At 41.0% G+C, this 27767-nt stretch overlaps 1 protein-coding gene across 19 annotated transcripts in view; it reads right to left on the bottom strand.

The window, feature by feature from the left end:
* Positions 1–27767, bottom strand: part of KMT2C (lysine methyltransferase 2C) — a 227018-nt gene that overhangs the window by 152015 nt on the left and 47236 nt on the right. For 14 of the 19 annotated variants that reach the window (XM_058655077.1, XM_058655078.1, XM_058655084.1 and 11 more), the window contains 3 exons: positions 23193–23213; positions 20148–20236; positions 5462–5600 (listed from right to left, as the gene is read on the bottom strand). In XM_058655077.1, coding sequence (XP_058511060.1) covers positions 5462–5600; positions 20148–20236; positions 23193–23213 — 249 coding nt within the window. The remainder of the gene's footprint in view (positions 1–5461; positions 5601–20147; positions 20237–23192; positions 23214–27767) is intronic. The other 5 variants (XM_058655086.1, XM_058655089.1, XM_058655091.1 and 2 more) reach the window with 3 other exon arrangements.

Below are 27767 nucleotides of genomic sequence, written 5' to 3'. Positions count from 1 at the left end.
AAGTAGACCTGCATTTAGTTCAGCCTCCCGGCCTTCATGGCTTTCACCGCTCAGCCCCAGCAGCTGCAAAACTGGAGGAATGGCTAGCAGACAAAAGATCTCTGTTTCTCTCTTCTCCCCTCTCAGCCCTTTCAAGCAAATAAACAAATTTCCATCCCTCTAATTCAAAGTGTAATAAGGGGCCACTGTGAGGACTCAACAGGCCAACCCTCCATTTCCAAGTGCCAGGATCGCATATGGGTGCCAGTTTATGTCCCAGCTGCTCCACTTCCCACACAGCTCCTGCTTGTGGCCTGGAAAAGCAGTGGAGGATGGCCCAAAGCCTTGGGATCCTGCACCCATGTGGGAAACCTGGAGGAAATTCCTAGCTTTTGGCTTCAGATCAGCTCAGATCTGGCTACTGGAGCCATTTGGAAGTGAAACAGTGAATGGAGATCTTTCCCTCTCTGTCTCTCCTCTTTATAAATCTGCCTTCCAAATCAAAGGAAATAAATATTTTTTTAAAAAAGTATAACAACATTTTTCTCACATTTGCAAGTCCTCAGAAATGTCATCACTTATAAGAAGCCTGGATGACATGGCGTGTCCCCTGGCTCTGGTCTGGCCAGTTCTGACTGCTGCAGGTATTTATGGAAGAAAGCAGTGCATGAAAGATTTATCAACCTCTTCCCTCTACCCTTCAAATGGAAAAATGAAGAATGAATCTCTAATACAAAAAAAAAAAAAAAAAAAAAAATCAGAGAATCACATTTCATTTTACTGGATTCATTGGAAGGTAGAAATCACAGGGTAACCAATTTACTTTCAATTAAATTAAAGATGCTTCCAAAAAGATGAAGCACAATATCATCTGGAGAAAAGGTGGCTATAAGTCAAAAAGGGAGGACAAGAAAAATTCAATGAAAAAGGTTAAAAGTTGCTCAACGTCAAGTGTGACTAACACATGAACACAGATCACCTACGTCCGCAGTCATCCTACTCACGAGCCCTTCTCCAAGTGTTCACCCACACAAGGACTGAAAAACATTATCTTAGATGGCAAGCTAGATGTCAGTAAAACTGGCAGTATAATAAATGCAAACACTTAAAATTCACAAATTAAAAAACAATTTCTAGGAGAGGGCATTATGGCATAATTGATTAAGTTTTGACATTCAAAGCCAGTATACTATCTAGGCTCTTGGTTAGGTCCTGACTGCTCGCTGTTTTTCCAACACCCTGTTAAGGACCCAGGTACGAGGACCTCCTAACTCATCCGGGAGACCCATCCTGGCTTCAGCCTGGCCCACATCTCCACATCTCCACATGGAGCCCTCTGGGAAGCAAACCAGTGGATTCTGACTCTTTCTCCCTCTGGAACGCAGCCTTTCAAAACAATAAATAAATCTTAAAAACAATACCACACATATTTAAATTCAACAATTAGGTAAAAAAAAAAATTGAAAACAAAGACAAGACACATAATACAAGAACAACTAATATTGATGGGCGAGAAGTTAAAGACACCAACCAAATATGAAGCCAAACAAAATTTGCTTGACTAATGCAAGTCTAAAAAATTACACTTGAAACAATATATTACAGAACATTAACAGTAACCGTATAAGATATGAACTCCCAATAACCTTCAAAATAAAACAAATAACTACTTGAAAAACTAGAAAGTGTGCCCTGCAGCGTGACCTAGCAGCTAAAGTCCTCGCCTTGAACGCCCCAGGATCCCACATGGGCGCCGGTTCTAATCCCAGCAGCCCCACTTCCCATCCAGCTCCCTTGCTTGTGGCATGGGAAAGCAGTCGAGGACAGCCCAAAGCTTTTGGGACCCTGCACCCACGTGGAAAGACCCGGAAGAGGCTCCTGGTTCCTGGCTTTCCGGATCGGCACAGCGCCGGCCATTGCGGTCACTTGGGGAATGAATCACCGGACAGAAGATCTTCCTCTCTGTCTTTCCTCCTCTCTGAATATCTGACTTTGTAATAAAAAAATAAATAAATCTTAAAAAAAAAACTAGAAAGTAAATCCTGCAGTAAGTGTAACCAGCACTCAATCGCTAAGCTGACAACTACAACACTGGCCTCCTCCATGAGCATGGGTTCAAGTCCCAACCACTCTACTTTCAGATACAGTTCCCTACTAACAATGCACCTTGCAAAGGGAGTGAAGATGCTGTAAGTACCTAGACTCCGGTCACCCATGTAGAAAGCCAGGTGAAGTTCCCAGTTCTTGGTTTTGGCCTAGCCCAGCCCATGGCTATCGTGGTCACTCAAAAAATGAACTAAAGGATGGCAGATCTCAATCTCCTCTCATTCTCTCTCTCTCTTTCATTCTTCTCCCTTCCCAGCCTTTGTCCCTTCCTCTCTCTCCTTCTTGAGCCAATTCTGCCTTTCAAGTAATTTTTTAAATTACTCAGTCACCAATAATATATCTTAATGATTTTTCACAGAAAAACAATTAGATGAAATTAATCATTTTAAATGTCTTCATTATCCTGTATATTTCATAGTTGTATAATACACTACATTCAGTGCCAGCACATTGGCTTGACTGGCTAATCCTCCACTCCTATTAAACATCACATTCCATATGGGCACTAGTTATTCTTCCCAAACAGGTCGCTGCTTATGGCCTGGAAAGCAACAGAGAATGGCCCAAAGCCTTGGGACCTGTACCCGCTTGGGAGACCCAGAAGAAGCTCCTGGCTCCTGGCTTTGGATCGGCTCAGCTCCAGCTGCAGCCATCTGGAAAGTAAACAAACAGATGGAAGATCTTTCTGTCTCTTCTTCTCTATAAATCTGTCTTTCCAATGAAAATAAATAACTCTTCAATAAAAAATACACTGCATTCAATTCTATCTATAACCAAGAGTTCCTATTTTTCAAGCATTTTAAATTATTCCAAAAATAAGCTAACCATTGAGTCATAAAAGAAAAACCACATCACTTCAAATGATCAATAACATACAAATAATATTCTCTGAAAATAAGTCAGAAAAACTAGAAACGCACAGTGAATAACACAAGATTTCCAAAGTATCTGTAAACTAGAATAACTATTGCTAAAGAAACCCTGCTTGAAACAGAAATCTCTGTACTTGGGACAAAATGATAATGACAGTATTAAACGCAAAGATAGGGCCCGGCGGTGTGGCCTAGCAGCTAAAGTCCTCGCCTTGAATGCCCCAGGATCCCACATGGGCGCCGGTTCTAATCCCAGCAGCTCCACTTCCCATCTAACTTCCTGCTTGTGGCCTGGGAAAGCAGTCGAGGATGGCCCTATGCTTTGGGACCCTGCACCTGTGTGGGAGACCCAGAAGAGGCTCCTGGTTCCTGGCTTCCCGGATCGGCACAGCACCAGCCATTGCGGTCACTTGGGGAGTGAATCATCGGACGGAAGACCTTCCTCTCTATCTCTCCTCCTCTCTGTATATCTGACTTGTAATAAAATAAATAAATCTTAAAAAAAAAAAAGCAAAGATGTAGCTAGCGTGACAATTGAAAGGAAGGCTCACAATTTTATACAAACCAGTAAACTTAAAAGTAAACTTAAAAGTTTATATATAAATGACTAGCTATTCAATTAGATCACATGGGAGAGAAGTCTCTGAGAAAGGAATAAGGAAAAAAGATGGAAATCAGTAAAAGAGACTATAAAAAGAAAAATCAAATGAAAGAAATAACTAACTACATGGAACAAAGAAAAATAACACCCATTCTCATGGTTTCTTTTCCACATAAAACTAGAATGCCTGGTCACTGCCAGGAGGCAAGACAAAAAGGAACAGAATTGTGGCTATTTTCTGATAACTAGGTCTTACACAGAAAATCCTCAATTAAGACTTTGTTAACCAAATTCAACAAAGTAGAAAGACACAAAAGCAACATCCAAAGCCAACACTATCTCTATGTATGAATACAAACTCTCTGCAAAGGCAATGAGGGAATAACCCCATTGACAAAAACAAAATCATTAGCTGCCAATTTAATCAAGGCATATAAACAAACGCCATAAAATACCGATGAAAGAAACTGAAGATAATATAAAAGGCAGGACATGTCATGTCTGTTTATTGGAAAGATTAATGTGAAAATGCCCCTAATAACTAAATGATCTAGAGTCTGGAGTCTGGAGTGAAGAGAGCAAGCAGCACTGCGCTCATCACGATGCACACAGGATTTATATTACAGGCTGGATGAGCCATGCCAGAGAGCGTACAAAGGTAAAAGAAGACAAACAGCTAAGGACTCAGGCGGGATGAACACAACATTACAAAGATGGAAAACCTCCGATAAAGGACCAATGGAGGACCAAGGTGTGCCAAAGCCAAAGAAAGGCCAAGAAGATGGAAATACTCAAGTTACCAAAATTGTCATCACTTTATCCTTATCTGTCAAATAAAAACTAAGAACTTTAAGACATCAAAGCTGGTTTACGCACTGAAACATTATTCTATACGAGGGCAAAACTTTGTGGAGCAAGGAGGTATGTATCCAGTCTCACATCCACAGCTGCACCAGAGCAGCTGATTTGGGATGTAGGCCAGATTCCTGCCCCCTCCACAAACGGAGTCCAATTCCCAATTCCAACTCCTGACTCCAACTTCCTGTTAATGCAGGCCCTGGCAATCAGTGATGATGACTCAAATAACTGGTTCTTGCTACCACTTGGGAAACTTGGGCTGTTTTTCCCAGCTCCTGGCTTAGGACTGAATCTAGTCTCAGGCTTTGTGGACCCTACCAAAGATGCCCACTTTCTCATCTTATCCCTACCCCCACAAAAAAAGTTCCTGCTAGCAGAATGAGGCGTCAGGAGGTGCTGAGGGCAGCAGTTCAGATGCTTCCCAAGACACTCACATCCCTGGTTCAGAGTGAGGGGTTCCACATCCCTCTGCCTCAGGTCTAGTCTCCTGCCAAGGCTCACCCTACAAAGCGGCAGATGATGGGCACAGCTGCTGGCTTCACCCTGGGCCAGACACAGTGGATATGAACGGCTGAGGAGTCGCTGTCTGTTGCTATGTCTTTCTCAGTATTCTTTACAAATTAATGCCAAAAAAATTTTTGTTGCAAAAATTACATAAATGCATGCATAGTTTTTCATAACACATTTTCTTACTCTCCTGAAGACCTCAAATATTTGTTAAACAATGTGCAGAAGGTATTGAACATGGGTTTGTAAGCAAAAAATACAGTCCTTATGCTAAATGTTAATAGTTATTTCTCCTGCTAGGAACGGCATACTGGTAACATTCTACATTGGTCTGGGAAAATTAGTCAAGATATACTGTTCCCACAAGATATACTACACCACAGCAGTACATCAGATGTATCAGTCTCAAATTTAAATCACCAAACTGTAAAATTAGACTCAGATTTACATCCTAAATCATACCCTTAAGTTTTTTCTACACCCAATTCAGTGCGCTGCTTCCTGTCTAGTTGGTGCGGAACTGTGTGCATTCTCTAACCTGATGTTGGCTTCCACACCTACAGAGACCAGGGAGTGTGCAGAGTCCTCGGACACAGATCGCTGAAGAACTGGAACCAGCTGTTTGTTGTTATCTACTTCTTCGGCATCCTCCTCTGCAGACTGATCTTTGTTTTCTGCTGAACAGCAAACAAAACAACTGTTATTTTTGTGTTTACATTCATCACCTATAACATATGTAATAGAGGAAAAATACAAACAACCAATGCCAATACTTCCCTATAAAGAAAAGGGTTGTATTATTAATAGAGCCTACACCAGATATCGTGGGTCCAGTCTCCACTATGTTTATTCTCTACTGTAAAATGATCATTGAAATAATATAAAACATACTGACTTCTTCTTGTGCCAAAATTAGAACTGAAATTTAATCCTAGTGATAACTGTTAAGAATCTTCAGGGACTGTGCTGTCAGTTAAGCTGCTGCCTGTAGTGCTGATATCTCAAATGAGTACCATTTCAAAACCCAATAGCTCCACTTGTGACGCAGGTTCCCACTATTGTGCCTCAGAAATCAGTGGGAGTAGCCTAAATGCTTGGGTCCCTGTATCCATGTAGGAGAACTGAAGAAGTTCCAAGCCCCAACCTGTTCCAGGGAAAGCCATTTGAGTGGACCAACTAGTAGAAGACCTCTCCCTTTGTTTGTCCCCTTCTCTCTGTAAATCTGCTTATTAGAAAGGCAGAATTACAGAGAGGAGAGACAGAAACAAAGATTTTTTCCATCCACTGGTTCACTCCCTAAATGGCCGCCATAGCCAGAGCTGAGCTGATCTGAAGCCAGAAACTTCTTCCGGGTCTTCCATGCAGGTGCAGTGTCCCAAGGCTTTGGGCCATTCTGTACTGCTTTCCTAGACCACAAGCAGGGAGCTAGATGGTGAGGATTTAGCTACAGAGCCATCTCATTGGGTCCAAATAAATGCTTTTTTAAAAAATCTTACTTTGCAGGGCCCAGCGGCATGGCCTAGCAGCTAAAGCCCTCGACTTGAAAGCCCCGGGATCCCACATGGGCACCGGCAGCTCCACTTCCCATCCAGCTCCCTGCTTGTGGCCTGGAAAAGCAGTTGACGACAGCCCAATGCATTGGGACCCTGCACCCGTGTGGCAGACCTGGAGGAGGTTCCTGGTTCCCGGCTTCTGATTGGCGCGCAACAGCCCGTTGCGGCTCACTTGGGGAGTGAAACATCGGATGGAAGATCTTCCTCTCTGTCTCTCCTCCTCTTCGTATATCTAGCTGTAATAAAAATCTTACTTTGCAGATTTACAGGAATTGATCTACAAAACCAACACAGGGGAGTCTTAAACATTCAAAGCATGTGTATTATGAAAAATTAAGCATAAGCTTCAATTTATTATAACATGTCTACAACCATCTCATGGCAGCATTAGCAAGGATAAGATACCAGTTTGAAAAATTCCAAAGTTAGAACAATATGAATTCTGCTAACACTGAAATTCAGATCAAACATCAACTTTATGGTAAAATTTTGGTGGAAAAACAGTAAAGAACACTGATGCTTTACAGAAAGTTGAGAGAATAATACCTTAGAGAAATCAGCAGTTTACAAATGGGTAACTCATTTCAAGGAGATATGAGGAGTTGTTTAAGTTGGAGCCTGGGAGCAGGCATTTGGATTCAGTTCCAGCTCCCAAATCCAGGTTCCCTTCATGCACACCCTGGGGAGCAACAGGTCACCATTCAGGTGGTTCCATCCCTGTCATAAGGTGAGCTCAGGAGCCCAAGGACTTGGGCCATAAGTTGGGACATGAACAGTGCCTACAGAGGATGTTGGCACCACAGACAGGAAGGGGCCTAGCCTCCTAAGCCACAGTGCCAGCTCCAACTACCTTCTTTTAGTGAAATGTTCTTCATCTTTTGATATGTAACGAAACAGATACAGTCTGAGCAGTCACAATGGATAAATACGGAATTATAAAGATCTTATTTGTAAATCAGTTCTCCCACCTACTAACTACTCAATATCATGTAAAACTTACCTTTCACTCGCCTATGAAATGAAAAAAACTAACCATATCTTATTGATGATTCAATAGTCTAATACCTGCTAACTCAGAGTTCTTGTTTGTTCTAGAAAGACAAGCCTTCAGCATGTCCTTTTATGTTGTTCTTGGAGAAAATTCCCTGTTTCTACAAGCTCCTCCATATGTCCTTGTTTCTTTTCTTCTTTCAGATTTTTATTGGAAAAACAGATTTACAGAGAGAAAGGGAGAGAGAAAAAAATCTTCCATTCACTGGTTCACTTCCCCCAACTAGCCACAACAGCCAAAGCTGCACAGATCTAAAGCCATAAAGATGGCTTTGGGCCATCCTGAATGCCAGATGCAGGGAGCCAGATGGGAAGTGGAGCAGCTGGGACACAAGCTTGGCACTTGGCAATGGAAGATTAGCCAGCTGAGTTACTGATCCAGTCCCTGCTTCGTAGTTTTCAGCTCAAAATCTACACGATTAACACATTTGCACAGCTTTAAACATATATTAACTGCAAACTACAGATATACGTATAGTAGCTTAACAATTTCATATCAACCTTGATTTCTAATTTCTCAGTTCAGCATTTCTATCTGCAATTTCAATTTCTGAGACAATATTCTAGGTGCAAAATAAAAGAGCAAACAGTTTTGAACATTTTGAGAAAAACTGTAAATAATTATAAAGTATTTCAAATCATAAAATTAACACGACTTGAAGCATTGATGCAGTTTTAATTTTCCTATTTAAAATACAACTTTTTGGCTTTTTTTTATCAAGTAGTTGATCTTCCCAGTGTCATAATTTGGTACATAAATTTGGTGTTAGGTCTATCCTTACAGAAGCTGATTTAGTCAAGTAGTAACATCAAAACTTTAGGAAGTTTATATGCAAAAACAATATAAATGGTTCACTAACTTTTCATTAAATTTTAAACATATGTATGACAGAAAACTCTGTGAACCAAACGAGTGTCACAGGTACAAGAGAACACATGCAATCTGTAACCCTAATGAAGTATTCAAACCCAAAATATGTCGAGAACTCTAAAGGTTAACTGAATAAGGCACACAATTCTGCAGAAAATAAAGGACAAAATTCCATATTCTCTTATTTCTATATCATTCAAGTTTTATTCGAGTACATGACTGCTCTAATAGAGAAACATGTGCCACCCATCTTCACAGTTAGGAATGTAAATGTGTCACCAGTTAGGCCAGCATCACGATGAACAAGGCCGAGCCACCACTGGCATACATACAGGTCCTAATTCACGTCCCAGCTGCTGTTCCTCTTCTGATCCAGCTCCCTGCTAATGCAGCTGGGAAACAAGTAGAAGATGGCCCAAGGACTTGTGCACTTGCCAGCCACATAGTAGACCCACAAAAAGCTCCTGGCTCGTGGCTTTACCCTGTCCCAGCCTTGGCTGCTGCGGCCACTTTAAAAGACATTTCTCTCCTCCTTTCCCTCACTCCCTATAACTTGGTCTTCCAAGCTGGTTACTTACTTAATTAATTAATTAAAGAGAATATGATCACAAGTGACTGTGCAACTTTTCCATCACTTAAAAAAACATTTTTTACTTTATACTAAATTATAGTCCCCACTACCTAAGAACTTTGAAGAACATGACAGCCACATAGCCAGAAAAATGCCAGTGAAGGCAACGCTGCAGGGTAGAGCAGAGACAAAATATGGAAAAAACCTTGGTCAATCAACAACGATGTGGAACAAAGATACATCATCAGCCTAGACTTCACACCACGCCGATAATATATGAGAGAAAAATGAATTAGCTTTACAGAAGCCACTGGTTTATTCTGTAGTCTTTGTCACAATAGTTTAACACATATACTAATTAACATAGACACTGGTATCAGGAGAGGGGAATTACCATAATAAAACCTTGAAATAAGTGGCTTGATCATCAGGCCATGATACACTAGCAATGGAGCTTGAAAATCCATGGACCCACTTCATATAGTGTCAAAATACTTGATACAAGTGTGACATGCAACAATGCAGAAAACAAACTGTTGCCTCCCTTACAATAGTTCACTCCCTAAATGTCCGAAAACAGCCAGGCCAAAGCCAGGTGAAAGCCAAGATCCAGAAACTCATCTGCTCACCTGCACATGGGGAGGGCCCAAACACTTGGGCTATTCTCTGCTGCTTCCCCAGGTATATTAGCAGGAAACTGAATCAAAAACAGAGTAGGCGGGACTCAAACCTGAACTCCAATATATGATACCAGCAACACAACTTTGCCCTCTCTCTCCATTAATATCTGCCTGTCTGTCCCCTCTCTAATTAGAAAAAAGTAACGGAAAGCTTAATAATATCTTAATGATGTCAGACTTCATATATACAACCTCTCGAAATTAGGATTAAAATATTCTATTTCTGTATATATATACTTGCATGATCAACTGACAGAACTGATATAGGATCAGGTGCAGTCCCGATCCACAAAGAGAATAAAAATAGGATAGGTTAAGACTTCCTCTACTTTCTTGTCTCCTTCAGCCACTACATCTACTGGCTTTGCCTATCATTCTAGTCTAAATCTAATAAATATTAGTGATTGAGACTTTCAGTTGGTTTGTTAAGAGTTTACTGTTTTGATTTTTTTCACCTTCTACAAAAAAAAATTCAGCTTTATTACTGCTTCCTTTGGACCACCAGTTTCGGCCACAAAACAGAAACAAAAATGGGTATCTTTATGCATGGGTAACTACAGATAAGAATAGAATCTATCTTTAACTGTTACTCTTCATTTGGTAACACAAGCAAACGAGATAGTGCCTTATCTGTCAAAGATATGCTCCGAATGAAATGACTGACCCCAGTGATAACTGACTGGAACAGTCCTGATATCAACAATGCACAAACACCAGTCTATGGTTCCTCAAGGGGAGAAGTGAGACATTCGCCAAAAGAATAGTCTAGGATCTGCAACATGGCCACTTTGCAGAGTGTTCATCTTTCATGCGGTTCTATTCATTCAAATTGCCTACACACCAAAGCTGTGGAAACTGGAGCTGGTAATTTTTACATTTTAAAAAATTCCAGAATGATATATCCCAGTCTAGTTCCCTCTAAAAAAAAAAATAGGCAACAACACTGGTCATAAAATGCTCTAAAATTGGAAAGGTGGAAACCACCTCAACCCAGGGATAAGGAGGAAGGGCAGATTTTTATCCTTAGTCACTCACTTTGGCTCATCACTAGCCACTAGGTGGCACATGTGCCGTGTGAACTACACTACTGCAGCACGTGATCACAAGTAAGGAAGTTACTTCCTAGGAAAAACTAAAGAAATTATCTATACGGTTCATTAAATCACATCACACGTATTTGAGACATTATTCCTGGAGATAGAAAGATAAAATATATTGACCTCTACCCTTACAAAATTGCATTACATATTCTAGTCTAAACCTTTAATTTTCCACCTCATATTATTAAATCCTAAAAACATGGTTCTATGATGTAAGGAGCTTAAAATTAATAGCAGAAACTGTTTGCTGTGTTAAAATTTGCATCTACAGCTCAGACATTTAGCTCAACGTGATCTTGTGAAATTACTTATCCTCAATTTCAGTCTGCTCACCATTTAACATATAGTATTAGCAACTATAAAGCTGCCTACAATCAAAAAGCATTGTAAGACCACATAATTAATACCTTAAGTGAATATAGATATACGGTTCCTGTTCTGATTATTTCTTGTTGTTGTTGGTAAAATACAATCTGGTAGTTTTAAAGGTCTATTTTATTTTTATTTGAAAGCTACAGAGACCTTCCATTTGCTGGTTCACTTCTTTAATTGCTGTAAGAGCTGAAACTAGGCAGGTCCAAAGCCAGGAGCTTCGTCCAGGTCTCCCAGGCTGGTGCAGGGGCCCAAGGACTTGAGTCAGCCTCTGCTGCTTTCCCAAACCACAACCAGAGAACCGGATCAAATGTGCAGCAGTGGGACAGAAACCTGCGCCCATACGGCAAGCCAGCAAATGTAAGTATGCTCTCATTGTCACACTAAAGCAGACATGCCCATGTGCTCTAGTTCTAACCACCAGCACGTGCATGCAAACATACAGCTTTCGGTCACTCCTGCCCTTGAAGTAAATAAATAAATACATGGGTCTTGAAAAACTATACATATTCTTTTCAAACCCACATTACCAGCCATAAAACACCTATTAACAAATTTAAAAGAATTAGAATCATATAATATTTGCTCAGGCAACAATAAAATTAAACCAGAAGTCTGTGCCATCATTTGCAAAACAAGCTTACCATTCTGGAGTGTTGTTCACATCCCCATTACTGCTAATGTGTGTGTGAAAGCAGCACTCACGTGGGAGCAGTTCCTGGCTCCCAGAATTGTCTGGCTCACATGTGGCTTTTGCAGACATTTGTAGGGTGAATAAGCATATAGAAGGTCTCTCTCTGTGCATGTGTGTGCATGCATGCACATATGAATGTATCTCATTCTCTCTCTCTCCCAGCCTTTCAAATAAATGAAAGTATTTTCAAAAAGTCAATAGCAAAACGTTAAGCTAAAAACCCGAAATTGGGCCCAGGGTACTAGCCTAATGGCTAAGGTCCTTGCCTTGCCTGTATCAGGATCCCGTATGGGCTCCAGTTTGTGTCCTAGCTGCTCCACTTCCCATCCAGCTCCCTGTTTGTGACCTGGAAAAACAGTACAAAATGGCCCAAAGTCTTGGAACCCTGCACCCACATGGAAGAAGCTCCTGGCTCCTAGCATTAGATCAGACAGGCTCAACTCCAGCCATTGCAACCACTTGGGGAATGAACCAGCAGACAGAAGACCTTTCTCTGTCTATCCTTCTCTCTGTACATCTACCTTTCCAATAAAACAGAATTAAACCAGAAGTCTGTGCAATGGGTTAAGCTATCATTTGCAAAACAAGCTTACATTCTAGCTTGGAGAATACACCATAAACAAATACAGACTATAACATACATCTGTTAAAACAACAGAAAGAAAACTATAAAGAAAGTAACAATATGTTTTAAAGAAGTTGATTAGGAAAAGAGTCTCTAATAAGATATTCACTGAGCAGATGGGCCTGGAGCCGTGGCCTAGCGGCTAAAGTCCTTGCCTTGAACGCACCGGGTTCCCATATGGGCGCCACTTCTAATCCCGGCAGCTCCACTTCCCATCCAGCTCCCTGCTTGTGGCCTGGGAAAGCAGTCGAGGACAGCCCAATGCTTTGGGACCCTGCACCCGTGTGGGAGAACTGGAAGAGATTGGTTCCTGGCTTTGGATCAGCACAGCACTGGCCACTACGCTCACTTGGGCAGTGCATCATCAGACAGAAGATCTTCCTCTCTGTCTCTCCTCCTCTCTGTATATCTGACTTTGTAATAAAAATGAATAAATCTTAAAAAAAAAAAAAGGAGATATTCACTGAGCAGAGACAAATGAGATAAGGGATAAGTTGCCTGATTTCCAGAAAAAAATTCTCTAAGCAAATCAGAAAAAAAGCTTGAGTACAAACCTATGTTTCAGGATGGTGAATTAACCAGTCACTTCAGGATCAACATCCAGGAAGGACAGCAGTTCTAGTCCCAAGCTGCTGAGGTCGCTGCACCCATGTGAGAGACCTGGAAACGCCTAGCTCAGGTATGATCCTTGCAACTATTGTGGAGTGAGCCGGCCAATGGAAGACATCTCTCTGTCTCTCTCTCTCTCTCTCTCTCTCTAACAAACAGGGCCCAGCTCAGTGGCTCAATTAGCTAATCCTCCCCCTTCAGTGCCAAGATCACATTGAGCAACAAAAAAAATCTTTCTCTCTGTATCTCCTTCTCCCTATATATTTGCCTTTCCAATAAAAGTAAATGTGAAAAGAGAAAAGAAAAGGAAGGAAAATAAAAGAAAAGAGAAAGAAAAGAGAAAGAAGGAAAGCAAGCAAAGCATAAACAGCTGAGAAAGGAGTATGTCCACTGGCTCCAGGAGTATCAACAAGGCCTGTAACCCGAGGCCGTGAACAGGGAGAGCAGAAGGTATGCTTCATCAGGAAAGCCACTTAAGCAGTATCCCTGGAACTTGCTTCACATGGAGGCCCTGGGATGACGTCAGGTGGTCATCCCACATCCCCAGGTACTGATGCAGTTGCACTACTACGAGTGGCCCTCTCCCTTCTCTCCTTCCACCGGATCCAGAAAAAAGGAAAAAAAAATTGAAAGTAATTGTCTCATCCACTTTCTCTCATACCTCGACCCTTCCCATCCTAATCAACAATCCACATGGGCATACATTCTTCTCAGCTATATAAGCATCATCAAAAATAACAAAGTTATAACTTTAAAAAGTTTTAGGAAAGTAATAAAAAGTTCCAGGGAATATGTATTAAATTTGAAATACTCTACATATCTAAGAAGAAATGTTCAGAAGCAAGTTGAACCTAACGGCTGCACACCAAGTAAGAAGAGACCTGGTATTATGACATGAAAATTACCAGCACAGACAATAATTACAGCAAAGAAACCCAATAACGTGTTCACACTGTGACACTGAGGCCATCCAGCTCACCACCACGGCACTAGGGAACAAGCAGAAAGACGGTCCCCGTGCATGAGCCCTCCACTAATACGGGAGGTTTAAATGGAGTTCCAGCAGCAATTTTGAGAGAGAATCGGTGGAGAGAAGATCTTATCACCATTTGGCACTCTCTTTCCCTCTAAAATAAATAAAACACCTTTTTAATTTAGGAAAAAAAATTAATAAGACCACCTAAGGCAAACGAAGAGAATAAAACACAGCCAGAACGGTAACAGGAGAAACGAGAGCTTGGCATTCTGAGTCAAAAAACCAACAGACTGACGTCTCACTGGTTAGTCGAAGAAAATGCTCTGGTTTAGGAGAATGAACACTAAAAGCTGTTGCAGACAACATGAGATTTTTGATGCTATTACCAGAACAAATTTTAAGTATAATAATAAGAGAAAGAAGGCCTGATTCAGAGTTCACGAGAGAATGGCAAAAAAGCAAGAAGGAACTTAAGTACAGACACACAACTCTTCTAATGATTTTTGCTAAAAGAATAATCAAAGAAGCATACAGGAACTGAAAGAGGATGCCTGATCAAAAGAGGTCATTTACATCTAAGATGGGAATTTCTGAAGCATATTCACATGCTAACAGCAATGATTCACGGGAAAGCAAAGAAAATTACAGACTAGGTCTCAGTACGATGGCTCAGTGGTTAAATCCTTACCTTGCTAGCCTAGCCAGGATCCCGAATGGGTGTCTTCCAGCTCCCTGCTTGTGGTCTGGAAAACTTGTAGAGGACGGCCTAAAGTCTTGGGACCCTGCACTCACATGGGAGTCCCAGAAGAGGCACCTAGTTCCTGGCTTCAGGTCAGCTCAGCTCCAGCCATTGTGGCCCATCTGGGCAGTGAACCAGCATATGGAAGATCTTTGTCTCTCCTGCTCTCTATAAATCTGCCTTTTCAACAAGAATAGATAAATCCTAAAAATAACACACACACACACACACATACACAAAACTGCAGACTCAAAATGAAAATGGTGATACAACAGACTCGAGAAAGCAAGCAGGACTCAGCCTCACACACTCTCCATTTCATTTAATCAGGAAGGCAGATTTGATGATGAAAAATGTGCGACTTGTGTAATTGTTCCTGTTTTCCTTCCATTACAATAGAAAGATCATCAGCTGAAGAATGAAAATAAGAAGTGTTAGAATTCTGAAGACAAAAAAACAGTGGTAAACTGATCGACCTCCAATAATGTGAAGAAATTTGCAAGTGAAAGGAGAATGGATGGTAGCAATCTTGATTTCCCCAGGATCTGAGGCCACAAACCTAAGTAAAACTGTTAGTAAAATTCTGTTTAACCTGTTACAATGTCAAGTGCAGGCTTTATTGTGAAAGCAAGCTAGGAGGGTGGCAAGGAATCTGAAGATACATGACAGAGTGATTACAATAATGAACCAGAATTTGAACTAGAATGGAAAAGAGGACAAATCTACTGGTAAGATGACTGAAGATCTGATACAACTGAAAACCTATGGGATATGGAAGAAGAGATGGCAGTCAGAGGACAGGATGTCTGAAATACAGATTTTAGAAATGATGCAGTCATTGTCCTGGTGATTGGTAAAATGACAAATATAAACTATGACCACAGCAATGAGTGCTGAGGTGATTTGGAAAACAGGACTTTGAAAGATGGCAAGAAACTAGCATATTTAAGAGACCATCAAAAATAGCAATGGATGAAGGAACAGAGAATAAAATAGAAATTCAAGTGCTAAATCTTCACTGAACAAGACAGAATGCCCCAGAACAAGGCTAGTAAGTGCACCAAAAGGAGTATAAAAACATGGTACAACCTAACAGACTTTCAAAGGGCAGTCGAGGTGGCAAAGCACACTAAGCCACCCCCTAGAACAACCACATTCCATATTAGACTATCAGTTAAACTCCAGCCATTCCCGCTTCTAGTCCAGCTTCCTGCTGATGCAGGTGAAAACGCAGAAGATGATGGCAGTATTCAGTAACCTGACACCCATGTGGGAGATGAACTGGGGCTCCAGGCCCTTCCTCCTCCAGGCCAAGTCATTTGAAAAGTGAACCAGGGCCCAGCGCAGTAGCCTAGTGGCTAAAGTCCTCACCTTGTTCACACCTGGATCCCACATGGGCGCCGGTTCTAATCCCGGCAGCCCCACTTCCTATCCAGCTCCCTGCTTGTGGCCTGGGAAAGCAGTCAAGGACAACCCATAGCCTTGGGACGCGGTACCCAAAAGAAGCTCTGGGCTCCTGGCTTCAAACTGGAGCAGTTCCAGCTGCTGTGGTGGCTTGGGGAATGAATCAGCAGACGGAGGATCTTCCTCTCTGTCTCTTCTCTCTGTATATTTAACTTTCCAATAAAAATAAAGTAAGTCTTTAAAAAACAAGAAAGAAAGTAAATCAGCATTGAAGGACCTCTGTGTTTCCCTTTGACTCTGCTTTTCAAATAAACTTTTTTTTAAAGATTTATTTTTTTTTATTACAAAATCAGATAGGGAGAGATAGAGAGGAAGATCTTCCGTCCGATGGTTCACTCCCCAAGTGAGCACAACAGCGGGTGCTGTGCCGATCTAGAGCCAGGAGCCAGGAACTTACTCCAGGTCTCCCACACAGGTGCAGGATCCCAAGGCTTTGGACTGTCCTCGACTGCTTTCCCAGGCCACAAGCAGGGAGCTGGATGGGAAGTGGGGCTGCTGGGATTAGAACCGGCGCCCATATGGGATCCCAGGGCGTTCAAGGCAAGGACTTTAGCTGCCAGGCCTCGTCGCCGGGCCCAAATAAAGTTTTTTTAAAAAGTAGTTTTTACTAGTAAGTAACAGAATAGAAAACAGAAAAAAATATATATTACATGAAAAAGAATCAATTTAACTTACTAAATCACCTTATATGGTAATGAAAATACACAAAAGGATAAATTTAGAAAAAAATAAAGTCTCATCAAAATAAAAAAGATTTACCTATTTGAAAGGCAGAGTCACAAAGAACAGAAAGACAAAGAGGCCATGATCGACCTTCCATCTTCAGGTCTGCTCCCTCAAAGCTGTGAGGGCACTGGCCTTGCGCCCCCAGGTGCACCAGCAGGGAGCTGGCTCCAGAGACCAAGCTCTCACATGGCATGCCAGCGTTGTAAGTGAAGGTTCACCTCGCCTGCCATCATGCTGGAGCCTCCAGTTTCACGTTACCACTCTAAATAGGCCCTATTGGAGGAGACAGGTTGTCCAAGAACAACAGGGACATAATGTCAACTTTATCTGACAATGTTTAGCTTCTCCCTAAAAATGACACCAAATTCTGGAAACATTAAGGTGATAGTAACTTCAGAACAAAAAAACCATCACTAACTTCTGTGAAGAATATTTCCAGTAAGAGACAAACTCATACAGATATTCTTGAAATATAATTTGAAATCTAGTCCTTTTGACAATTTACTAAATCATTAACCTGTAAATTTTACAAGATAGTTTGAGCAACATATTGTGCCAAGCCTTTGCATTTACAAACTTCACATTAACTTTTTTAACAGTGAAATGAGTCAATCACAAAAGAACAAATACCATATATTCTCTCTCATATAAGGAAGCCAACATGGAAAGTGTAACTCCAACAGTCCAATCTATACTGTTTTTTTGATTGTTTGCTTTTTTGGCTGTATCCCACGTGTTTTGATGTTTTTATCTCAGTTTTGTTACTTCCAAATAATCCCTTTTCTCTAGCAGAATTCATCGCGTACTCATGAAGTATACAATGGCATCATTTTTCCCAAGAGACTTCTGTGTTTCCTTGTCACGTATGTGTTGGTTACTCAGTGGCGCGTTATTTTTTCAGGGTGTTATGATTTGTTGTTGATGTTGTTGTTGCTGTTATTGATGTGGCTGTTATGAAATGATGTCAATCCGAAAAACAGTAATATTATTTCAACTCCAAATAGCCTGTATCTCATGCAATAAGATATTGTGAAGTAACCAATGAACCAACAATCTATATGAGTCAGATTGCTTATGATCTACATCAAAGAATTGTAAAACCTAATATACTTGTAAGGCCCTATGCTACTCGGAAATGGGAAGGGAGAGCAGAGAAATCTTACATCACCCTAGAAGGTGTGAGGAAGACGGGAAGTATAACCTATTAGGATTATAACTGGTAACTCATAGACAACAGACTCGAATCAGCATTAGACAATAGCAAAACTACAAAGGCATATGGGGGGAATTAGGAGCAATCCTAACAACCTCTTAACAGGAGGTCATACGTGTAGAACGGGGGGTGAGGGGGGACCCAGAGAGGAGCAGGTAGACAGGAGGAGGCTTGTATCCCAACCCTGAAGACTCCCAGATCCTCACCAAGGACTACCAGTAACAGCACCGAGGACTACATCCCAACTGCCAACAAGACCACAGGGAAATGGAGTGCCTTCGTAGGCTGAGAACTCCGAGGTCACCCACCCCCATTTGGATCTACTACATGGGATGGAAGAAGCCCAAATCCTGCCTTGCAGGATCCAAGGTCATCGGACCAACAGCCAGGAGCACTGAGCGGTCCGCAGAAACAGAAGAAAAGTAAAATTCCTTCGGGATTAGCGAGAGGAGCTTTCTCTGGTCCTTGCCTGGTTCCGAATCTGGGTCCTCACCCTCTCTCGTAATGACCATCAGGATGGCTCCAGAAACCCCTCAAAACAAACAAACAAACAAACTAGAATAGACAGACAGAGAACAACAAGGAAAGCTTAGAAACAGACAGGAAACAGTCAGTGGGGATGCACTTATAACTCACTGGGTGGGACACAAAGATTAGTTATTCCTCACTGGGGTAGTGAAGATTTCTCTGCACACCCCTCCTAAAACTGTTCACCTAAACTGTTGACATATGTCTTGTTAGAGTTATAGAGTTAGACTACCCAAAAAACAGCCAGTATCAGCAAAATCATGCTTCAACGCTATAAACTGCTAAATACTAAAATTAAAATAGACACGAGACAGCTGAATAGTAATCTGTAGCCATTTTAAGGTGTATAGAACTCAGTTGTATATAAACTAAAATTGAAATGTCAATGAAGAAGTCACAGGATGTGGTTAAGAACTTGTATTCTTTTTTTTTTCTCTTTTAACATATTGGTTACTCAATACCATGTCAACTAATTCCATAATGTTATAAATTGTTACTGATGTAATGTCAGGGCTTTTAATTGAACGGGATGATACTCTGCCGGCTCTACCTTCAATCCAGAGATGATGGTCTCCCCAAGAAACCGTTGAACTTATCTGGACAATATGATGCTGGACTTTATGAATGGTAGGTGCTTGCAATGAAGGAATCTCAACTGAATTTGAACTGTGGTAATGCAACAAGGTGGAGGAATCCTCCATGTGGGTGGGGGGTGGGGAATCCCAGTGCCTATAAAACTGTGTCACACAATGCAAGGTAATCAATAAAAAAAGAAAAAAAAATGATTTAACATAACTAAAAGTCCAATGGACAGAAACTACTTGTTTAACACAGCACTTCATACTACTTGGTAATGGCACACACTTTTTTTCTACTCTATACTAGACGCTTCATTAGCCAGAAATATACCAACTTATCCTATTAATGGCCAGGAATGAGTTTCTTCCCATTTCAATTTTGCTTTAATAAAACATTGATGCACAAATATGAAGTATGTCAATGTTAAAACAAAAAAGAGAGGAAGAGAAGAACTTGAGTTTTCGGTTTTGTTTTGCTGTTTTATTATTAGCTATTAAGAGAGGCAGATATACATTAAGAGTTCAGCACACAGGAGCTGGCACTGTGGCACAGGGATGCTGACACTCTCTGCTCCACCTCAGATCCAGCTCTCTGTTGGAAAAGCAACCACTGATGGTCCAAGGGCTTGGAGCCCTGCCACCTACAGGCTTTGGTCTGATCCACCTAACAGATTACTTGGTGTTTCCCCTAGCCTGCTCCCATGCCCACCGTCCAGCCCCAACAATCTTCTCTCCCACCCTTTCAAATAAAATTAAAAAGTTCAGCATACAGAAAAGTGTTAACACAATACAGAGCTATAAAAATGTTAAATGTACAAAGGATAGGAACGAGTGAGTTATTACGTGCTTTTAACAATTAGAACAAATTTTAATACCTGTTTCCACAATAGTTTCTGTTTCTGTTGTCTCCAGTCCATCCATGCTGTCCTCATCTTCCACAGCAGTTTTTCCTCTACTCCGGGGCCTTCAAAGAAATAAGTACGTATAATTAAATGATAACTTTAAAGGCTTCAGTTTATACTCAAAATATAGCACAGTGTGAATGCACACAAAGTAAGTTGAGTACTTTCCCAGTATTTCAAAATATATCAAACATTAAGGTCTTATGTCATCATTTGCTCCTGTAAATGTAAATGTTGAGGACAGCTCCAGATCAATACAGCTGTGACAACACAACTCAGTTACTAAGTACTCCTCCAACTGGGCTTGCAGCTGACTTTCCAAGGCCCTTATGCTGGCTCTTCCCACCTGTACACTAAGTGACACTAACTAGTGACACCCAAAGCTCACACTGGTCACTGTGGTACACGTGACACAAAATAGGAGAGAGGGAAGAGACTTAAAAAAAAAAGATAGGCATAAGCTAATCATGTCTGGCTCTCAAAGATGGTAGTGAAACTTGTAAACACTTTAAGAAAGTAAAACAAAGCTACCCCAATTGTGGTAACAAGAAATTCGTTAATAGAATTAAAAATTAAAATAACTAGATTTTAAGTATCTTAAAGAATAGAAAAAAGTGAGCCAAAAACAAAAACATAAGAAAAATAAAACATAAGACCCATGTTGTGGCACATCAATGCCACGGCCTGCAAAGCCACGATCCCACACAGGAACTAGTTCAAGGACCAGATCCTTCATTTCTGATCCAGCTCCGTGCCAAGGAAAAGGACCGCAGAGGGTGGCCCAAGTAGATCATATATCTATCTATCTATCTATCTATCTTTCTTTCTTTCTTTCTTTCTCTTTCTCTCTCTCTCTCTCCCCCTCCCTCCCTCCCGCCATCTCTCCTCCCTGTCCCTCTACCTAATACTGCCTTCCAAAATAAAATAAATAAATATTCTTTTAAAAAATTAACAACTACAAAACAGAGGAAGGAATCATTATCTTTAGAATGTATTAAGTACAATAGCTTTAAGTTGTAAAGAACAGTCAGGTATATGCCACAGTAACTAAGATGCTCCCAGGACACCTGCATCCCATATTGGAATCTCTGCCTTCAGAGTTCTGGATCACCTCCCCATCTGAACGTTCTACTAATGTGCACCCCAGAGGCAGCACATGACAGCTCCAGCACTAATCCTGCCACCCGGGTGGAATACCTAGGCTACTGGTTTCAGGTGACCTAGCCTTGGCTGCTGCCATATTCGGGCAGTAAATCAATGACAGCTCCCTCTGTCTTGGTCTCCCTTTTTCATCCCTTCTTCAACTCCCAGTGACTCTTCCAACTTTTCAAAAATTAAAAAAGAACAGATATTCTAAACAAATAAGTTTAAAGAAAACATTCAAAGGGGGAAGATAGGGGAAGCGGAAAATACAGTCAACCTAACAGCAAGCAGAAAAAGAAAATACATGATAAACAGAAAAAACATGGAAAATTAAAAATACAAACATTTTAAAAGTAATACTCTTGCTGTCACTGCTTAACAGTAAAGACTAATTTACACAAATAATAAAATGCAACAGAAACACATTATGTAAACCGTTAAGACTATAAAAAAGCTTGAAAAAAATAAAACAAAATCACTCTTTTAACAAAACTCCATTTTAGTAAGAAGAAACACAGCAAGAAACAAGTAGAGCACATGTGTCAAGAATAAGAGCAGGAGGCAGCACTACGGTGTGGCCGGTGGAGCTGCCGCTTGAGCACCCACACGCCAGGAGGGTGCTGGTTGGAGTCCCAGCTACTTCAGTTCTCATCCAGCTTACTACTGATGTGCCTGGGTAGTAAAGCTAAATGGATCATAGAGTAAAGGTTTCTAGACCACACTGCAAAGAGATAAATATGATTCAGAACCTACTTAGCTGCTGTACAGGAAGTCTAACACTCATTAAAAAAAAAAAACCTTGTGTGATGTCCAATAAAAATGTGCAAGATGACAAGGTTAGAGGAATCTGTAACAAGGTCAGGATATCAAGTGAAGACAATTACTTACTTACATAAAATTACTTACTTAAATAAATACACATCCTTCTTGGGCAAGGAAACCAAAGCACATGAGATTGACTACATGGCCTCTTATTCTATCGATTCACCATATCACCACAAACACACTATCCAGCAGGAATGTCTTTAAGTTCTTGGATCATCTTCACTGAGTATGACTAACTTTGTATGATTTTTGTGCATCTAAATACTGTATCATGAAGACTGGCTGAATTATGATGTGCAGAGAGTCTTTTCCTATGCCTAGGGGCAGTGGCTGTTATCCTTCGGCCTGCATTTGAACACTTGGGTTTGTTTTTTTTTTTTTTAAGATTTATTTATATTTATTGAAAAGGCAGATCAGATTTTACAGAGATACCAACAGAAAGATCATCCACCAGTGGCTCATTCCTCAAGTGGCCAATCTGCAGCCAAGAGCCAGGAGCCTCTTCTAAGTCTCCCACACAGGTACAGGGTCCCATCACTTTGGGCTGTCCTCTACTGCTTTCCCAGACAGTAAGCAGGGAGCTGGATGGAAAGTGGAGCAGCCGGAATATGGGATCCCAGCACTTCAAGGAATGGATTTAGCCATGAGTCATTATACTGGGCCCAAACACTTGGAGGTTTTAGGAATGCCTATACATAATGTACTTTGCTGTTGGTTTGTAAATTACCTTTTATAAACCTTACCTTTGTTATACACAGTTTTCTAAAGGCAAAAAGAAATGTGTAATATGTATGAAGAAACAGAAAGAAGACTATTGAAGCCACAATCGAAAGAAAAAATTCATAGAAACAAATGATTGAGGACCAGATGACTAAAAGGACAGAGCTGTTACAATATGCTTCATATAATCAACAATGTAAAGGAAACACAAATATTTGGAGAAATACAAAATCAAACAACTGGATTTACAAAAATAGCATCAAAAACGAACTAATTTTCACAAAGAAAGACATCTGTGAAAATTACAGGGAAAAAAAAAAAATCACTGACCTTAAAGACATTTTTGAAAACCTGTTAAAAAGAAAGGACAGAGTGAAAAATGACATACACATAAAGCACCCATGCCCTACACAACTGTAGCAACTTATCTACTAGAAGTGTGAATTGGACAAGGACAGAACAATATACCTCATCAAAACTGAGCTGCAAGTTCCCCAAAATGTAGCATATCGATGTATAGTTAATTTCCCAAAATGCTGGAAAAGAATTTCTTAAAATCCTAAAAGCAGGGAATTGCACCATGGTGTAGCAACATCAGACTGCCTGTGGCACCAGTATTCCTTGAGAGCCAATTCGAGTCCCAGCTGCTCCACTTCCCATCCAGCTCCCTGCTTGTGGCCTGGGAAGGCAGTTGAGCACGGCCCAAAGCCTTGGGACCCTACACATACATGGAAGACCAAGACGAAGCTCCTGGCTCCTGGCTTCAGGTTAACTCAGCTCTGGACATTGTGGCCACTTGGGGAGTAAAACAGCAGATGGAGGATCTTTTTTTCTGTCTCTCCTTCTCTTTTTAACTCTGCCTTTCCAATAAAAATAAATAAATCTTAAAAAGAGAGAGAGAACAAAATATAAGAATAAGTTAAGAAAAAGTCCTGTAAATTCTGAACAAAAAGGACAGCAAGAGGGATATCTGACTAATAAGATTAAAAAAAAAAAAAACTTTTAAAAAAGTAAACTGAAAACTTTCAAATGCTGAAGAAATTCTTCACCACATGATATGTTAAGGGAATTCTTCAAAGTCAAATAATCTGGGCTCAGCCCTGAGGCACAGCAGGTAAAGCACACACCTGTGACATGAGCACCCCACTGGGGCACAGTTCTAACCCTGGCTGCTCCACCTCCCATTCAGCTCCATGCCAACATAGCTGGGAAGGCAGGGGAAGACAGCCCAAGTGCTAAGAGACCCAAAAAAGAAATTCCTGGCCTCCTGGCTCCTGGCTGTGGACTGGCCAGGCTCCAGCCATTATGGTTATTTGGGGAGTGAACCAGTAGATAGAAGATATCTCTCTCTCACTGTAATACTGCTTTTCAAGTAAATAAGGAAATCTTAAAAAAAAAATTCTGGGTAAATTGATACAACAAGAAATGTGCAAACATATTCTTTGTCTCTTTGCAGGTTTGTTAATAGGTAATTATTACTTAGAAATGACTATTTAAAAGCAAAAATTATTATGGAGTTAATATGTGTATAGCAAAAATATTTTACAGCTAAGAAAAGTATACTAATATGGATTAGTATACTAAAATTATTTTGCTGATTTCAAGTGATGAAAACATCTCACACTGCATTCTGATGAGTTAAAACATATAATGTAATTGTATAACTACTTCATATATTTTTGGAAAAACAAAAAAAAGTCGAACAGGGAAGCTCACACTACAGCTTGACTACCACAAATCACAAAAATTCACTTAAGGTGACCAACACAATGGCATAGTGCACTAATCCTCAGTCTGTGGCTTCGGCATCCACTTTGTCCCCACTGCTCCACAGCTCCTTGCTTGTGCAGTGGATGACCCAAAGCCTTGGGACCCTACATCCACGTGGGAGAACAAGGAAGCTCCTGGCTCCTGGCTTCTAATTGACTAGGCTCCCCTGTTCTGGTCACTTGAAGAGTGAACCAATTCTTTCTCTCTGTAATCTCTCTCTATAAATCTGCCTTCCCAATAAAAAATAAATCTTTAAAAAAAAACCCACACATAGATGAAACAGCAACATTTTTTGACTATCACAAAATACAAATATTTACTTAAGGTGAACACCACAATGGTACAGTGAGCTCATCCTGGGTTTGTGGCATCAGGATATGGGCACCAATTACTGTCCTGGCTGTTCAACTTGCAATCCAGCTCTCTGTTCACAGCTTTGAGAAGCAGCGCAGGATGGCTAAAGTCCAGGGGCCCCTAACCCCACACAGGAAACTAAGCGAAAGCCCCTGGCTTCAGATCAGCTCAGCTATGGCTGCTGTAGCCAAGTGGTGGGTGAACTAGCAGACGAAGAACTTCTGTCTTTTTTTTCCTGCTCTCTGTAAATCTGCCTTTGAAATGAAAATAAATCTTAATAAACTGACCTAAGAAAACTTTTCAACTTGAACAATTTTACTTCTTAGAAAGGCAGACAGATAAATTTCTCATCTGATGACATCTGATGATTCACTTCCCAAAATTCCTCCAGAAACTGTGGTGGAGTCAGACAGAAGTCAAGAGCTGGTCCCCATGTGAGCAGCAACAGGAATGCTCCAGGCATCCCACCAGCCAGGACTCCAACTGGGCATCCCAATTACTGTCTTCAGTGTCCATTAGAAAACACAGAATTTGATTTGTCGTCATAAAACTTCCTACAGCGCCATCCTAAATGGCCTTATTAAGAAATTGTGTCAAACACAAGAGAAAAATACTAAGCCAATCAGAAAAAAATATTAACCTATCAGGAAATAAAAGAAATATTCCCCAATCCCAATGACATCAGCTATACACTAACAGTAAATTCAACCCAGGATATTGAGTAAGAACAGTATCTATCATGAATATACACCTGCTCCAAGGATAAATGTAAGCAATGGACCATCCCATTTTTGAAGATAATGTCATTCTCACAACAAAGCAAAAAAATAAGATTATGGCCTATTTTTCACGTTCACACTACACATGTGGTGGAATTTACTTAAACACCATTTGGATACGGACCTCCAAAACTGGAGTGTCTGCATTCAAGTCCTGACTGCACCCCTCCCTTCGGCTTTCTGTGCTTGCACATCTTAGGAGGCAGCAGATGATGGTCCAAGTAGTTGGGTCCCTGCCACCCACATGGGAGAACTGGAGTGACCTGCAGGCTCCTGTTAACGGCCCAGGCCTACCCTGGCTATTGTGGATATTGGAGGAGTCAACCAATACATGAAAACTCCCTCTGTCTCTTTCTCTCTGTACCTTTGTCTCAAATTAATAAAATCTGTCAACAAAAACATAAATAAATACACAAATAAAAATCTGAACAGAAGTAGGCATGTGGCGAAGTCAGTTAACCTATCACTTGGAATACCCACAACCAATATCAAAGCACCAAACTCCACTCCAATCCAGATACCAATAATGAACCTAGCAGTCAGCAGATGTGGAACCAAATGCTTGGGTTCCCTGCCGGTGCATACGGGAGATTCAAGCAGAGAAGAAAAGATCAATGACAAACAAACAAAAAAAGGCAGAACCTGAAATATTCAACTAAACAATCACAACCATCTTAAAATTTAAAACAGAGCACGCCAATATATCAAATAAATAAATAACCAGGTGAAGTTTATAAAATTGCAAAATTAGTAATAAATGGCATGTTTACTAAAAACAAAAATAACCATGTTAAGCGAGCAAATCACTGTCAGAATGTATGTTACAGAGGGGGAGCGAGGGAGAGAGAAAGAGGTCTTGCATTCACCCCAGATGACAACAATGGCTAGGATTGGGCCAAGCTAAAGCCAGGAGTTCTACAGATCCCAAATGGGCGGCACGTGCCCAAGGTTTTGGCCCCATTCTGCAGCTTTCCCAGAAACAGGATCCCGCAGGGAGCTGGCCCGGAAGTGGAGCTAACTCAAACCCAGTGCTCTCGCGGGATGCCAGCATCACAACAGGGGGTTCAACGCACAGCCCCAAACACAGATGAACAGAACGAACTTATAAAAAGACCCAACTGGATGCTGTCTCCCAAGATAATGACATGTTCAAAGAAATACAGATATAGCTTGAGTTAATGTTAATATACAAAGCGGACAAATACAAAAAGATTACCAAATATAAACAGGAACAATGCCTATGGATAAAATCTCAATTCACCAAAAACACAAAATCTAAAAGTGTATGCAATAAACAACTGAAATTCAACACACATGAAACAAGACATTTTACAGTTCAAAGTAGAACTTGCTCCTTTCTCATAACACACCAACTATCAGCAGGGGAGGGCTCGCGTTTGGTGCATAAGTGAAGATGTCATGTGGGATGCCCACATCTTACAAGCGACTGTGTGCATCTGAACCCTGGCCTTCACTTATGATTCCAGCTTCTTGCTAAAGCACACCCTGGCAGACAGAAGTACACAGGTCTCTGCCACCCTATGAGAGAGACCTGGATGAAGTTCCAGGCACATGGCTTCAACTTAGCATAATCCTAGCTACTGCCAGCATTCTGAAGTAGGACTGAACCAGTACATGGAAGATTCTGCTCCTCCCTCCAACTATAGAATAATAATAAACATCAACCAACAATGCCAACCAACTGGACATAATTAACATTTGCACAATACTCCATTGAACAGAATACACATTTGCAGCATTCAAAAAAGTTGCAAAGTTGAAATCACTGAGGCTTGCATTATGGCATAACAGGTAAATCCACCATGTGACACTGGCATCCTATGTGGGCACCAGTTTAAGTCTACACTTCTGATCCAGTCTCCTTGAAAAACAGCAGAAGATGCCCTAAGTGCTTGGGTCGCTGCCACTCACGGGGGAAATCTAAAGAAGCTCTTAACTCCTGTCTTCAGCCTGGTCCAGCCCCAAATACTGCAGCCAGTTT

Source organism: Ochotona princeps, chromosome 25, assembly GCF_030435755.1.
Source record: "Ochotona princeps isolate mOchPri1 chromosome 25, mOchPri1.hap1, whole genome shotgun sequence".
Lineage (NCBI taxonomy): Eukaryota > Metazoa > Chordata > Mammalia > Lagomorpha > Ochotonidae > Ochotona > Ochotona princeps.
This window is presented reverse-complemented; position numbering and strand designations above follow the sequence as displayed.